Here is a 15582-nt window from a genome sequence, read left to right as displayed (position 1 = left end):
TGTGTGTGTGTGTGTGTGTGTGTGTGTGTGTGTGTGTGTGTGTGTACACACATTTGTTTTTTTTAACTTTGGCGGATCTCTTTCTTTCTTTCCTCCATCCCCGTAACTTCACTCAACTATCCGGCTCAACTGCTGCTGGAGGTGTCCGGGCGAGTCTCTGTGAGCGCAAGCCAACCTGGGAAATAAGAGTTCGGAGATAAATACCTGCCATAACTTTCTTTCAACTGCCTGACCTGAATTTGGTATTAATTGGTATGTTGAGGTTATTGGAAAAGGTTTACAAGAAAATGTCCACATGGATCTCTGCCTCTCTCTCTTTAGATTTACTGGAGCTTTGAGTTTAATCCCAGAATTCGGACTTTATTCTCAGATGTCTTTACTTTAGTTCTGAGTTTAAAGGATCGTTCCCTACTTTTCAACCCAGGCCTTATAATAATTTTGGGTTCAAAAATAGCAAACCTATCCTTTATTTTCAAGAATTCTGTGATTAAGCTTGGATCTCAAATACATTTTTTCCACATGGCAACTTTTTTTAATGTGGACCTCTCCCTCTTCTGTATTGTATATAATTAAAAGGGTACTCATTATATCACAAACGTATGTGGTGTTTGCCACATACATCACACCACCACCACACCCACAAGAATTTGAAGCACACAAAAAGGCATGTCACATTTCATCTTTATTCATATGTGGTCGTTTATTGTTTCACTGTAACATGAAGACTACAGTAGCTTCTTACAGCTTTTTATTTTATATTGGGTATGCTTCTCAACTCGTGTTGTCTTACTCACGCACGCCGCCTTAAAACATTATATTACACCTTACAGCTGGATAATTGAGAATGAAGGAATAAATCAGAACCTTCAAAAAACAAACCATACTATAATTCAATGTCACAAGTCAAACCTGGAAAGATTAATCACTACAATTGAACCAATAGAGAATTAAGACAAAGTGAGTTGCTTCTCAGAACACTGCGCATCACGTGACCTGTTTCCATCCTCCCATGTGTCCTGACTAACTCCTTCCCGATGGCAAATAATTTAAAACATTCAAAGATATATATTTTTTTCATATAAAATTGTCTGAACTTATAATAGATAAAAAATACAATACCATCAAAAGTGTAGAATGGTGAAATCAACTTCATGACAAAAAAAAAAAAAAAAAAAAAAAAAAAACTGTAAAGGGACAAAATGGAATGATAAAGAAGCTTTTGACTGTGGGAGCATGTGCTTAGGCCGCGGAGAAAAGGGGAAGAGGAAATTAAAAAATAAATGTACACATTCCTAATCATGCAAGATACAAATTTTAATTAAACATTATGCACAGGAAATGTTATTAGTACAATGTATGGTTACGATTCTTTCTGTTATGGATGTCCGTCAACACATTTTTCGGAAAAGGGGACATTTTTCTTTCTACTGACATTGCTGAATGACAGCAAATCTCAATGACAGGACAGAGGAGGCTCATAGAATGGCAGACCTGAACTTGAGACTGCGGACATTCTCATCTTAATCGCTATCTTCACCATCTGAAGTCACAGACAGAGGTGAAAACGACTGAACCAGGGTGTACAAACACAGATGCTACCAAGTGAGGTTCAATCTCGCTACCACTAACTGAAGTCATGCTGAATAAGGCAGTGACTTGAGGAAGAGACAGAAACAAACACACAAACAAAAATCAAGTCAACCATCCTTATGATAACAGGAGAACACCTTCAACGACTCCGTTTGACTATTAAAGCACAAAAACTGACTGATGACAACAATCAATTGTCTGTTAATCACTGTGTCACCCGCCTGTTGTTAGTGCTTGTGTTTGACTCAGAGTTGGTCTGGAGAAAGCAAAGCAGAAGAATTAAATTACATGTGCTGGTCCTTCTATTTTAATTTAGATTTAAAGGATGATGTCCCTTCATTTTGTGGTGACGGGTCCACAATGACAAGCCTACAAAACGGTAGCAGCGCAGCGATAATAATCCTTCAGGATAGCAACAGCATTAATCGTGACACATGCTCTAAAACGACACTACTCTATGGACTGTGAGGGGCAGAGACTGATGGCATTGGCAGGACAATAAACTTTCGGTTGGGTGAGATGTACCAATATACTGTACACATCAGAAATTTCTCCAATGCATTTTATATAATTGTGATTGATATACAAGTGCCAATCAACCTTTCTTTAATATTTAGGGGGATTAAAGTGATGCGAGGAGAATCAAGGCAGGCTGCAAGGGGCGAGGGCACAAAGTACCACTGCTGATCTACACATTGCCTGTAGTAATACTAGTAGCCTCCCACACGAGATTCTGCGAGATCAACACCAGAACGTCTATTCTGGGCCGTGTCCATTGTGATCCAATTGCATACAACAGGCAACAGTACTGTTACCATTTCAAGCTTAATATGGTGTCAAGTCTGAGCTTGTACCAGTGTCGTTTGCCCAGTGGTCAGGCCTTCTCTAACCAGTCAATGGCAGCAGATTAGCTCCTTAATTAAGTTTTCCAGCTAGGGACCAGTATGTGGAAGAGTCGTTCTCAGTAGCATGGTTGCCAAAACTGTCTAGGAGAGCAGCGCACAAACATATTTATTAAAGAATATGATAGAAAGGGAGAGGGAAAAGGCAAAGAGAGGCGTTGGAAAAAAGTCAACAAACAAGCAAAAACAGAAAAAAAAATGTAATAAAATAAAAAACACGAAAAAAAACAAAAAACAAATTTAAAACAGTAAAAACACAATTCAGCCATCAGCAAGAAAAAAAGTCCAGTTGTCAGAACCCATGACATGACTGTCACAGATTATGATGTCGATAGGGAAGAACAGAGAACACCAGCATTCAGAGACATCAGCTCAGTATAGAGTTTAAGGTTGGATTGAGTGGGGGGGGGGTGTTGTGGGCTGGGAATGGGTGAAAGAAAAAGAGCAGAGAGAAAGAGAGAGAGAGGGGAGAAAACATACAAAAAACTCTAACAAACCAGTAAGACACAAAAACGTGCACACAGAAAATTGAACATGTACACGGCGAGTCTGTAAAACAACATGGAGCACGGAGCTCAGAGCACATTAAGAGTGTGATTTTGGAGTAGGGATAGTGGAAGGTAGACAAGGGAGGGCAATGTTGTGAATATCAGGACTAATAAATAGAGCGAGACCGATCGGGGGCTGTCAGACACAATCAGCACTGAGAAAACGTCTGCTTGATCTCATCCAGAACATTCCCCAGCAGCGACGGCTCGTCACACTTAGCATCGATGGACACTGTCTGATCCGCCTGAGGGAGGGAGAGGGTGGGGGGTTGGGGTGGAGGAAAGGAGATTGGGATGGAGAGAGAGAGAGAGAGAGAAATGAGGAGGGAGAGAGCGAGAGAGAGAGAGAGAGAGAGAGAGCGCGGGAGGGAGGGAGAGAGGGAGCGATAAGACATACAAAGAGAGGGGAAGAGATGGAGAGAGAGGAGAGGGGGACAATTGTTCAAGGCAACAACAAAAGCATTGTGACAAAGCATCGATCAGAGGTGAAATGTTCTTTTTGAAGGACTTCTTGTTTTCCACAATCGCCTCCATCAACACGTTTGCTATTGAGCCGGTAAACAAGAGCGGGTGAGTGGGTTTACTCACAGTTTTCACCAGCAGACACACATGGTGACCCTGGATGGACCTGCTGTACATGGAGGCACAGGACTCGACCCTCTCCACAACTAACGGACACAAACACAACACAAGCATGAGCTTCATGAAGGAGTGGCTGTGCTGGACAAGTATACAAATAATGACTGATTGACTTGCCAGGTATAATATGAAAGATGTATGTAACTCATATTATATTGTCTTGTTCTGAAAAACCAAACTTTCCCAAAAATGATTGCCTTTCATTAAAGTGGTAATCCACAAGTTTTTCTGTCTGTGAAACTGCAATGTTGTTTTTCAAAATCCCCCTTCCTTGCTCTAAAGTGGTGACATTATTTTATTGCCACTGCAGCTGCCTTTCACTTCTTGCATGTGCCGGATCTTTGCATTATTGCCGGGAAAGGCAGACCACGCCACCAAAAATAGAAACAGCATATATAGAGGACAACATACAAAATGCAAATCCATTGAATAGCTGTAAACTACTGGACAAAAGTTTTAGAACACCCCCATTTTTCAAATTAATTTGAAAATGAAGCAGTTCAGTTGAAGTCCAGTGAATATCCTGAAATAGTACTAAGGTACAAAGCGTTAAATTGCCAGAGGTAAAGAAAAAAAAAAAAAAAAAAGTTTAGGTTACCAAAGACTGAAAAATAACAAAAAAGTGTTTCCCAAAAAAAAAAAAAAAAAAAAAAAAAAAAAAGACTTTCAGGGAACAAGTAACAGGTGAACAACTTACATCTGTTCTGCAGCAATGGAAGTAAATTAGGCCTTGGAAGTGAATGCAAACAATTCCAACAGGTGTCGTGACCGATGTTGATCACTTACAAACCCTCCCTCTGTATAAAAGCAGCGTTGGAACGGGCTGTTATTATATCCTCTGAAGCATTATTTGGACAATACTGCACTGCAGGAAGTAGTATATTGCTATAATAATGGGGAGGAAAGGGCAATAAACAAAGGAAGACAGACCAGTATAACCCTTAAAAGTGTCAGTCTTTCCTTTAGAGAAATTGCGAAGAAAGCCAAGGTGTCAGTGAATAGTTTCCTCCATCATCAGAATGCGTTTGGAAACTGGAGGAAACTCTGACAGGAAGGGGTCTGGCAGACCCAAAGCCACAAGAGAGTCAGAAGACAAGTTTCTGAGAGTCAACGTGTGTGATAGACAGCTCACAGGACAACAACTTCAAGCACAGCTAAACACCGGTCCCAGTCAGCAAGTCTCCGTCTGAAGTTTTTGTACATTGTCAAGTCGGCGTAAGGATGGTTCCTCAGTGTGTGAGACACCAACTGTCAAACATGGAGGAGGAAGTGTGATCGTCTGGGGCTCTTTTGCTTTATCCAGAGTCAGCGACCTGCACTGGTCTACACCTAGTTGGTCAGAGATTCATCCTTCAGCAAGATGATGACCCAAAACATTCCTCCAGGCAATGTCACAACTACCCAAGTAGAAAAGACACTGGCTTCAAATCATGGGATGTCCAGCACAGCCTCCAGACTTAAACCCCATCGAGCTGGTTTGGAATGAACTGGACAGGAGGTTGAAACAAAGCAACCTTCAAGTGCAACACATTGGTGGGAACTTCTGCAACAGTGTTGGGAAGAACTTTCCCAGGCTGCTCTAGCTGCAAAAGGTGGTTCCTTAGAGTCCAAAAATTTGATTACATTTTGTTAAACGAAACAATACAATTCCATGATTCCTTTTTTTAGCTCCAATTGGTTATTTGTTCTATGCTTTAATCTCGGAGTGCAATGAGACATTAAACTGTGTAAATTTTTATCCAAACTGGAAAAATGGAGGCGTTCTGAAAGATTTCACCGGTAGTGTATATAAAGTATTTAATATGGGATACAAATAATAATACTAACAATAATGTCATGGATGACAACTTGAAACAAAAGTAATCGATCCTATACCTGAGAAGTGGTGGTGGAAGCAGATCCGGGCCAGTAGATGGTGGAAGGGCATGTTGATTCCTTCCAGTTTGACAGAGCTGCCTTTCAGGTCGCCGGACTCCAGCAGTTTCGCAAACGCATCACTGGACCAACGGCAATAAAAATATTAAGCAGTCAGTTCCCTTTCTATTCGCAATGAGGCGCTCACAGCAGAGCACACAATCTCTTCACTGCGACAATCTAGTCCTAAATTGTCGCGAGTTGTACAAAAGACGCTGCAATCTCATCTCTACTGTTTTTGATTTGTTGTTTGATCATGAAAACTATCTTTTCAAATGTTTTTTTTGGGATTTATCTTAAATTCTTCTTTGACTCCTATCATTGACTTTGCAGTTGCATTGACCCAATTGCCCCATTGGGAATCTTCAACGTTTCATCTTATGTAATCTTATGATCTGAACCACTCCTCTCAAGTCATGTGCTTTAAAAGGTCAGAGGAAAATATATATTTTTTATTATTCCAGCGAAATGCTCCACTGGCTGATTTTTAAGAAATGTCTTCTGGTTGGAATCAAAATGTGGCCTACATGGGCACACAAAGATTGTGGTTTGAAAAATATATTTTTTGGGGTAATTGTTTCGAAAATACATACCACTTTGATCCTCTTTACTGACCTATAACAAGGAGTGGTGATCAGGTAGGAAGTACAGGTAAAGTGCAGTTTGAAATCCAGTTTTTCATGAGTGGAGGAGTCCTCGTTCTGTGGAAAAAACACAAAAGAAAACATGTCACTTAAAACTGCAACTAGAAGAATGATTTAACGATGCCCAGTGGGGGAAACTGTCTCCAACGTGGAGAGTCAAACATGAGGGAAATAAGATTCATTACCTAACCTATATACTTTGAGCTTTAAAGAAAGTTTTAAGAGTGTATGTTGTCAGTCTTAAACACCCCCTCCACACCCACACTGCCAGCCATAAAGGCTGATACAGGTACTTCATGTCTATTTTGTTGTATTTTATTGTATGTACATTTGTACTTCAAAAATGTAATGTAAACATTTTATTCAAATGGAGGTGCATGTCTGTACCAACCTTAACGATAAAGGTGAGGGTTCCCTTGAGTTTCTGAGGCATGACGATGCTCTGTACGCTGAAGACGAAACGTGCTTCATTTGACACCCCTGGACCACCAGAGAAAAGCACAAGATCATTACTTGGCTTTTTGGACACAATTGACTTCCTATAAATGTCACTTTATAGTCCAAAAAAAATATATATATAATAATAATAATAATCTACTTGAATTAAAATAACATTTTTGATACTTTATGTATGATGTAAGTTACTTAATTCTATCTCAATGTCTAAATTGCGCAACAACATTTGAAATGTAGACACAGCTTTGTTTTCTTCTGACACTGTAATGATTTTGGACTTTTATCAGTATTGTGACTGCTGTTCCTGATAGAAAGTTGTGCGTGCGTGCGTCAATAACTGACCGGGCGGAAGCTGGAAGGGGACGGTGAGGCCGTCGTGAGCGCTCGAACCCTCCGGCCTCTGCAGCTTGGAGTTCAGCGAGTCCAGGACGTTGAACTCCATGGATTTGAGGAAGCTGTCGCACTTGTTTTCAAATATGACAGACACCACCACCTGACTCCCGTCCTGGAGGTTTCCCTGAATGTCACAGACCTACGTGGAAGGTCAACACTGGATCAGCGGGCATGTTTACGTTCATCATATATGTTGTCTACTGGAGTTCAATAACTTTGAGGTGAAGAAAAGTTTCAACAGCGAGCATGCAAAAAGACACAGCAAACACACAGCATTAGCCCCACCATTCTTTTCCTGGTTTACAGTTTTCATTAAACAAGTATGGATTTTGGGACCTCATTCCAAAACATTGCTTTAATTCAATATTACTTGTGTTTTTGAGATTATTATCCCACAAATGCCAATGCAGGATTCAAAAAAATACCCCTGGTCAAGTGCATGAATGCCAAATTGGTCCTGAACTCATGTGAATTTGCATTAAAAAAAAAAAAACAGCAATCAGACAATTAGGTATACAAATCTACTGAAACATTTTGTTGTCCAAGAGGTTTGGCAATACTGTAATTTATCTTATTTGGGGTAAAGAATAATGGCAATCTACATACATTAGCATAATGTTGCCTGCCCATTTCTAAACATATGTATATTTTGATCGCACCGAATAAATTCAATAAGCGGAAAAAATAAAAGATCAATGCAGCTACGTTTGTGGAAACGTTGGTTGCCTCAACATACAACCAAATCTGACCGAGAACAGGTTGCATTAGCAGAATTAGGCCCACTGACGGCACACAAGAGAATTTCACTCTGAGAAATAGAAAGACAGTTACAGCTGCAGACAAAATGCACTGACAGTTCCTCCGACACTTGGTATGCCTCTGTGAGGAAGGAAGAAGAAAAAGGACACGGCAGCACACCAGAAAACAGTCTGCGGTACATCAATTAGAATCCTGTGACTAACAGAACCTCAGCCAGTACCTGGTCAGCATCTTCCATCATCTTGGAAGGAGGAGGGATAGAGAGATGGATGGAGAGGTCAACATACAACCTTTATTCAGTCACTGCTGCAGCCTTGGATTCACACTTTATTCATGAGACTCCCAAAACAGATTAAAGCTGCCACATCAGAAATGCTTTGTGTGGTTGTTCATAACAACTACTCCAACCCCCGCCCGCCCAGCTCGTTTCCACTCACCATCTTGATGTAGGAGTTCTCAGCCAGGAGGCAGTAATTGGACATGGGCTGAAAAGACAGAATTAAAAGTGTCAGATCAAGTCTGTCACTCAGGACGCTTACTAGGCAACCGGAGTCGACCAAGCTCCAGCGACCTGGTGCACATCAATAACCGTGGCCGTGTATTCATTTCAGCGGCGGTCTTTGCTTTAAAGGATGAGTAACGATGCAGAGATCAAACTTGATATCAAGGATGTAATACTGTGTGCGTGTAGCAACCGGTCGTCAGATGGCTCTGAGATCAGTGACCTGCTTTCTCCAAAGCACAGATCACCCACAGATTGCCTTCATCCTAAAGATACATCATTGCCCTTCAGTAGAGCCCAAGCATCCCAAAGACACCCACCTGGGGTCAGTTTAACCGCTGTCAACACTTAAATACTACATGTCTGACCCAGATAGAAAGACTATTTTGGTGCATGTATCAGTGGAGGTGGTCAGTCAGAGAAGGAAAAGAAAAACCAACATAGCTTTTTCTCATGGTACCATCACAGCAATTCAAATACTATTGAGGAGTGAGTTTTGGCCCATGATACTTTCTCTTTCTTTCATCACAAAAAAGACCACTTTCGCAATTTCCCTACAACATTGTACTTCTTATTGCTTTTAATAAGGGTGGGCCGATTGAGGAGATGAAACGACTATCCGCTACGGTTATTGTGTTTTGTCCGACTACAATCGACATTCGATCATTTTAAGTTCATTTTTCCAAATCGGAGAAATCAAATTTACTTATGATTTGGTCTCATTGGGAATATCTGCTGCCGTGTATGACTAATACGTGGCAGGATCAGATCACGCCCACATGATAGGAGAGTTGCACATACGGTCACTCTCACCCATAGTCCCTCCCCGAAGCTTTGTGAAGATGGCGGTGCCTGAACAACGCGAGGCTCACGGGAAAAGTCCACCGGATGTGGGTTTTCACCGGCTCCACCGGTTATGTGGTGGACCGTCCCAACAAAACAACAGCGATTGTGACTGCGACTTGGCTGGGTCGACCAGACAGACTGCTAGTGTACCATTGCCTTCACCAGCTTATAATAGCCTAATGTTAGACATATACACACGTCTTCCTATTTTTATTACCCCCCCCCCACCTCCACAATAAAACGAGGAGCTTAGTTACTGCCTTTTTGAGGCAACTTCCAGTTTTTCAGATTTCGGCCATCCAATCACGGCTATTGGGGTACATTTTACGGATACAAATCCAATTACGAGTATTATGTGATTGGTCCGACCCTAGCTTTTAATGTGTGAATGAAACTTGGAGGTATCTGAAGTAAATGATTGTACAATTGCAGAAAAAAAGAAGGCATATGCGGCTAGTGATATCAGTGTTCTGATACAAGACTAGACATTGTCAATATGCAATATTGACATTCTGGCACCAAAGAAGTGTCGAAAGTGTGGAAGTGTAGGCCTCCATTTGACTTACTACCTAGAACTTACTACCACTTTACTTTTGTGGTTCTGTCCTTGCCAGGCAAATACTACAATGGAGATGTAAGTATGGTTACTCCATGATCTGGGTTTTCAGAGGTAACAATCATTCATTTTTAATTATTCATTCAATTATTCATTTTAAGTCTAAAAAGTTACATGCCAAAAAAGTATGTAACAGTTATTTAGTATCTATTGTGTTTATGTCTCCTGGTGTCAGATCTGTTTTTGTTTGTCTTTTTTTTGTTATTATTTATATGATATTCTGCGCTACCACTATCTTTTTTTTAGCCTGGTATCAAGCAGAAAACACCACCACCGCAGTTATCATTTAAAATTAAAAATCTCCAATGGGGAGAATGGGGAACCAGAGCCAGTAAACACAGCCATCGTGTTTACTGTGTGCTCTGTGAATGTTAGGAGTGTCGCTAATCAGCACAGCAGCGCCGCTTCCTTGCTCACTCGTTTAACACTGACCGGCAGGGGCTCCTCCTCCTCCTCTATGGTGCCATTCTGCACAGACTCATCTCCGCCGGCGTCTCCGTGGTGATGGTGGTGGTGGTGCTTCTTCTTCTTTTTCTTCTCCTTCTCTTCCTTCTCCTTTTTCTGTTTCTTCTTCTTCTGCTTGGAGGACTTCTGATGCATAAAAAGAATACGCAAGGAATACATAACGAGACCAGACAGTGTTTAAAGTCAGCGTTAATGTCTGATGTTGACATTGTGAGATAGTCAAGCTGTCATGCTCTGTCTTGACTTCCTGACACAAAAAATGGAGACAAAAAAAACCCCAATACAAAAGAAAAAAACACTGGAAAGAAACAATCAAAACAAACAAAACAAAAAAACCCATCTCTAGTGTGTGCACTAATTAATTCAGGAAAGCCTCTGTGAGTAGGAGCTGCTAATGAAACCACATCCAGTCGAGCCGCTCTGAGCTGTTAATTCCCGGCAACACTTGTCGGGTGGTAATTATTGCGTTAGACTCACCGTCTCCTCCGTCTCGGCGTCTTTGGGATCGTCGGGCTCAGAGTCTGCTGCTGCGCCAGAGGCTGCCGGGGGAGTGTGGGCCTCTGCCTTCGCCGCTGCTTCCTGTTTAGCAAACGCAAGCATGTCAGTTTGGAAAGCACGGACTGCGTCAACTGTCTAGTTAGAGGCGAGCGGTGATTAAGAAATGGAAACAATGTTGATATCAATTTGTGTGTTGATCTTTCATAGAGCACCAATACGACGGAAACAGGATGAAAAGAAAATTGAACTATATACGATTTGAATCATGTATTGCCATCTGCAACATCTAAAACGAACAAACTTCCTTTAGTTTGCAGAACATTTTACCAAATAATTAATTGATTAAAAATATATTTAAAAAAATATTTAAATACCACTTTGTTCATACACCTTAGGATCCAATCGGATCATAAACGCATGAGCGAGGCCACATGGTGATAACTGATTTTGGAACCAACTCCATTTTAATTCCCATTATTCTGGGATGAGTTGTTGCTGTGCCTTCAACACACAGGTGGAGGGAACGCAGTCATGTTGGAGCCTGTCCTGAGTGCAACCACGTTTGAAGTGAGAGCCACATTTCCTCCCTAGTAAAAGGTTGTATAATGACCAAGATTCCTGATAAAGTTTCTCCAGATATTGTATGACGTACAGTCAGGGTGAGACACGAGCGGCGGTGCCCCAAAATTCCAGGTTAATCATCTAAAATTCCGGGAAATCTTTAATCAAGGTGTTGCAACTCATTGTTTCTCAACTTGTTGTATTCAATATTTATTCAATATAATAATATGAACAAACCTATAAAATGGTTGGGTCATTTTCGACTCATATGCATTCTAGGGTTATAATTTAATGGACTTCATAATCACACAAAAAGCTCCCTTAACTCTATTTAATCCATTGGGTTATGAAGCGAAATGGTTGTTTGAAATGATGTGCAAGTGTAAAAAACAGATTTTGATGTAGGGGCTGAGTGGAGACACACAGACAGTCCCAACACCATATGAGGTTATGGAGTGGGCAGTCGGAGAATATGTGCAGTGGCACGAGCAGAACGGGAAGTGACTGTAGGACAGATTACAGGGAATCTCTGTCGCCCTCTGCTCAGCTGTGATACAACAACAACAACAACGGGGGGGAGGAGGGGGGCAACAACAGTGGCCTAACAAACCAGCAAGCAACGGAAAGTGTGAGGGACAGGCATTGACACACACACACACACACACACACACACACACACACACACACACACACACACACACACACACACACACACACACACACACACACACACACACACACACACACAACCTGTGAAAAAGAGGAAGTCATTTCAAATATGTGAACAGTGGAAGAGAGAAAAACAAAGAGTGGCAAAGGATGAAAAGCGATAAGGCCCGGCTGAGGGAAAAGGCCTGACCGCAGCCAGCAGACCAATGAGGCGGTTTAAAGAGACGTGGCACGATGAGAAAGGAGTGTTTACACAGATAGGGACTAAATGACAGGAGGGAGAGGGAGAGAGGGGAACTCAACCTGGGAGTTAGAGGACACTGGAGCGTTTGAGAGCCAGAAATCCAGATCCGAAACCTAGAACAGGGAAGGAGGAAGAGGGGAGCGAGGAAGTGAGAGGGTGAGGGGGCAAAATAGCTGCTTTATATTTGTAAGTACCATTCATGAAAATGGATACAAAGCTTACAGTATTCTATTTCATGAACAAATCAAGTATTTGGCAGGAGAATACACAAGTCAATGAGAAGAAGGTAACTGATACTTGATTTGATCGCAAAAGCCGACTGAGAGGAGGAAAGAGAGGAGCAATGATAAGAGCAAATGGAGATGATTAAAACAACGCATTTGCGGCTTTGGATTCAGCACTAAACCGGCCCTTGAGTTCAAAGTCCAGGGGAAATTAAAATGTGCTTTTGTTAAAGAACACACGTATGGTATATACACATACTTCTTCTCTGTACATAGTGTCAGCTCTTCATTCAAAATCATAACATGTATTTTACGTGTCTGCAATGAAAGTGTCTTCTACATTGGCATTTTCCAGCAGGTTTGGGTTTGGCACCAAATGACACTTTGGGTACGAATGAGCTCATTGGTCAAATATTAACCATTCAGATTATATTATTTCTGCATTTCCACAAATCTCTGAAAGGTTTAATGGGGTAGAGATTCAACATTTGAGGGCCAGATATTTAGGCTTGATCAATAATTACAAAAAGGATATTGCTTTGTACATGGGACCTGGCGTTAGCAAATAGCATTATTAGCATTCATATTACTCACGTCACTTACATTAAGGGACAAAGATTACCAATTTTCACTTCGACTTTAATCAGCAGTCTGGATAAAAGGACATTCTTCCAGGATTTAGACGGCCTATATATAATTCCAGGTTAATTTGAGTCAGACTTTCCTTCTGTATTTGGAGCAGATTCTGCACCGTGAGATCTTACCTCTGCAGGGGTGGAGGTGGGAGGGGCTTCCATCTCGGTCTCTTCTGATTGGACCGCAGGCTCGTCCGACTGACCCCCCAGAAGGTCCTCCCCTCTGTCCTCGTGCTTGTGTTTCTTTTTCTTCTTCTCCTCTTTGCTCTTCTGTGAAACCAGGACAAGAACTTTAGAATAAGTCTACTCCTCATCCTCCGCCCGTTGTTTCCCTGTCCGTCTCAACCGTACCTTCCTGCCCTTATCTTTGTCCTTTTTCTTCTCCTTCTTCTCCTTGCCGCTTTTCTTCTTGGGCTCTTGAGCGGCCGTGCTCTCGGCGTCTCCATCCTCTGCTGGGCTTTTCAACACTTCAGTTGGCCGATGGGACCTGACCGGCAGCTTCTCGCTGTCTGCAAGTGGTCTGGACGCAGACACAAACAAAGATGAAACTTTCAAGTCAGTGCTCTTTGAGCAAACACTTCGTCAAGTTTTAGCATCGTCTGGACAAACGTGACCACCTTCCTGTTATAGAGATTTGATATTTACAGACTGCTCATCAGGGGATGAGATATTGAAGGGCACCAGTGGTAGGATACAGCCAGAGAGTCGATTAAAGCGCAAACTTTGAATCATGTAGAATCTCAATGGATAAATACTGCATCACCAAAACGCTCCTTGCTGGACTGATAAGACTGAGAGGTTATTTTATAGTTGTAACTGTTCCCCCTGCTGGTTGTTTCTGGGAAGGTGCTTAAGAATTAAGGCTCATCCAAAAGGCCTTAGATGGACCTTAAGTGACCGCTGTAAGGGTTCATGTGCCATTACTAGAAAGTCAATTCCACTCATGGACCGTAAAGAATATACACTTTAAGAAAGAGAATCTGGATGGAGGGTTTGTCGAAACAAGATCAACAAGGGAGGTGCTGGGGAGGGGAGGGGGGCTATAGGTCACTGGCCCTGGGCTGAGTTTCCAAAGAGCAATGCAACACAATCATCATCTCTCCAGTGGAAGAGGACGCCTGATGCCAGCATGCCTCTGGAAAACTCACCCAGAAATAGGGGTGAGGTCTTAAGAACATCAGCAGCAGTGAGCAAGAGATCGGGGGTTTTTCTAATTATTGTTTTTTATTGGCTTTTTGGATTTAGTTATTGTCTTGCCAAGAGGAATTTGGAGTAAAATAAAAAAAGGAATGAAACTTAAAAGTTAGTAAGTAAATAAGTTATCAATTTTTACATGTTTTGGAGTCACTTTCAGAGCAGAGTAGATCGAATAGATTATTTAGAATTTATTTGAGAGTTTTTAGAGTCTTATTGCCAACATAACCTGCTGATATTGTCAAGCTGTTGTTGTTAAGGTAGAGATTTCAAATGAGGAAGTCGGTTTTTCAAAAGGAAATGAGGGTATTGGATATTGCAGTATGTCAAAGGGCTACAATTTGCAGAGTGTATCTTCAAAAAAAGGAGTGTTTCGAGGCAAGGTAAGGTCAGGCAAAAAAAAAAAAAAAAAAAAAAAAAAAAAAAAAAAAAACAGGAACCAGGCACTGCACTCTGATGACGCAAGAAAGGACGGCTCTGTTAGTGGTGGGACTAATTCAGCTAAATGAGTGAAGAGAGAATGAGATAAAGAGACAAAGACGGAGAGAAAGCAAAGCATCACAGCAATCCCTCTAGAATGTGACCAAAGTCCTGCTGCTGTGGCGTCGCTTACCTGTGCCCGGCAGTTGCCACTAAACTGCCCAGGCAAAGTGGCAGTTTTGGGTGGGTGTATGCATAAGAGAGAAGAGGAAAGCAAAAGAACTGTGAGGAGTGGGTGATGATGGAGGGGGAAGTGGGGGGTGAAAAAAAAACAAAAAAACAAACAAAACAAAAAAAAAAAAACAATAAATAGATCACATCCTCCATCGCACTGCAGCCAGGAGGCTAATTATGTGCCTTTTCAGAATAGCTGGAACCTAAACCAAGACAAAACTATATGATCATATCAACGATATAGAATATGACTTCAGTGTTCCTCAGCTATAGGATCAAATATGGAACAGGCAATTATTAAAGTCCCTGTAAAGTGAACTCAGTGATTTGTTTCTAAACATATTATAGCTGTTAGAAAGTAATTGCTGAAAACGTGAGAAAATCTTGACTCACTTGTCCAGGTCGATGTCCAGGGCTTTGTGGGGGTCGTTGGGGTCCTTGTCATCGTCGTCACTGGGTAAGGCATTCTGACAACAAAAAAAAAGGTAAGGGCTTAATTAAAAAAAAAAACTACTCATAATAATAATAATAATAATAAATACATTTAAAAAAAACCTCTCAACCTCGCTGCACCTTCCCCGTGTCCACGGGGGCCGGCTTGCCCCTGGTGCAGCGGACTGTCCTCACTC

General features: G+C 41.6%; 1 protein-coding gene across 1 annotated transcript in view; it reads right to left on the bottom strand.

Moving 5' to 3' along the window:
- Positions 1-664: 664 nt before the first annotated feature.
- The window catches only part of ap3d1 (adaptor related protein complex 3 subunit delta 1), a 34310-nt gene continuing 19392 nt past the window's right edge, over positions 665-15582 (bottom strand). Inside the window, exons 21-34 of the mRNA XM_080001704.1 lie at positions 15347-15420; positions 14913-14936; positions 13457-13625; positions 13235-13375; positions 12306-12359; positions 10752-10853; positions 10242-10400; positions 8283-8330; positions 7036-7225; positions 6629-6717; positions 6209-6294; positions 5555-5676; positions 3629-3708; positions 665-3285 (exon numbers count right to left, since the gene is read on the bottom strand). Of these exons, the coding sequence (XP_079857830.1) occupies positions 3190-3285; positions 3629-3708; positions 5555-5676; positions 6209-6294; positions 6629-6717; positions 7036-7225; positions 8283-8330; positions 10242-10400; positions 10752-10853; positions 12306-12359; positions 13235-13375; positions 13457-13625; positions 14913-14936; positions 15347-15420 (1434 nt within the window). The 3' untranslated portion in view covers positions 665-3189. The remainder of the gene's footprint in view (positions 3286-3628; positions 3709-5554; positions 5677-6208; positions 6295-6628; positions 6718-7035; positions 7226-8282; positions 8331-10241; positions 10401-10751; positions 10854-12305; positions 12360-13234; positions 13376-13456; positions 13626-14912; positions 14937-15346; positions 15421-15582) is intronic.

Source organism: Zeus faber (genome assembly GCF_960531495.2).
Source record: "Zeus faber genome assembly, chromosome: 1".
In the NCBI taxonomy this organism is placed as follows: Eukaryota; Metazoa; Chordata; class Actinopteri; order Zeiformes; family Zeidae; genus Zeus; species Zeus faber.
The sequence above is the reverse complement of the archived record's forward strand: the minus strand, read 5'-3'. Positions and strand labels throughout refer to the sequence as shown.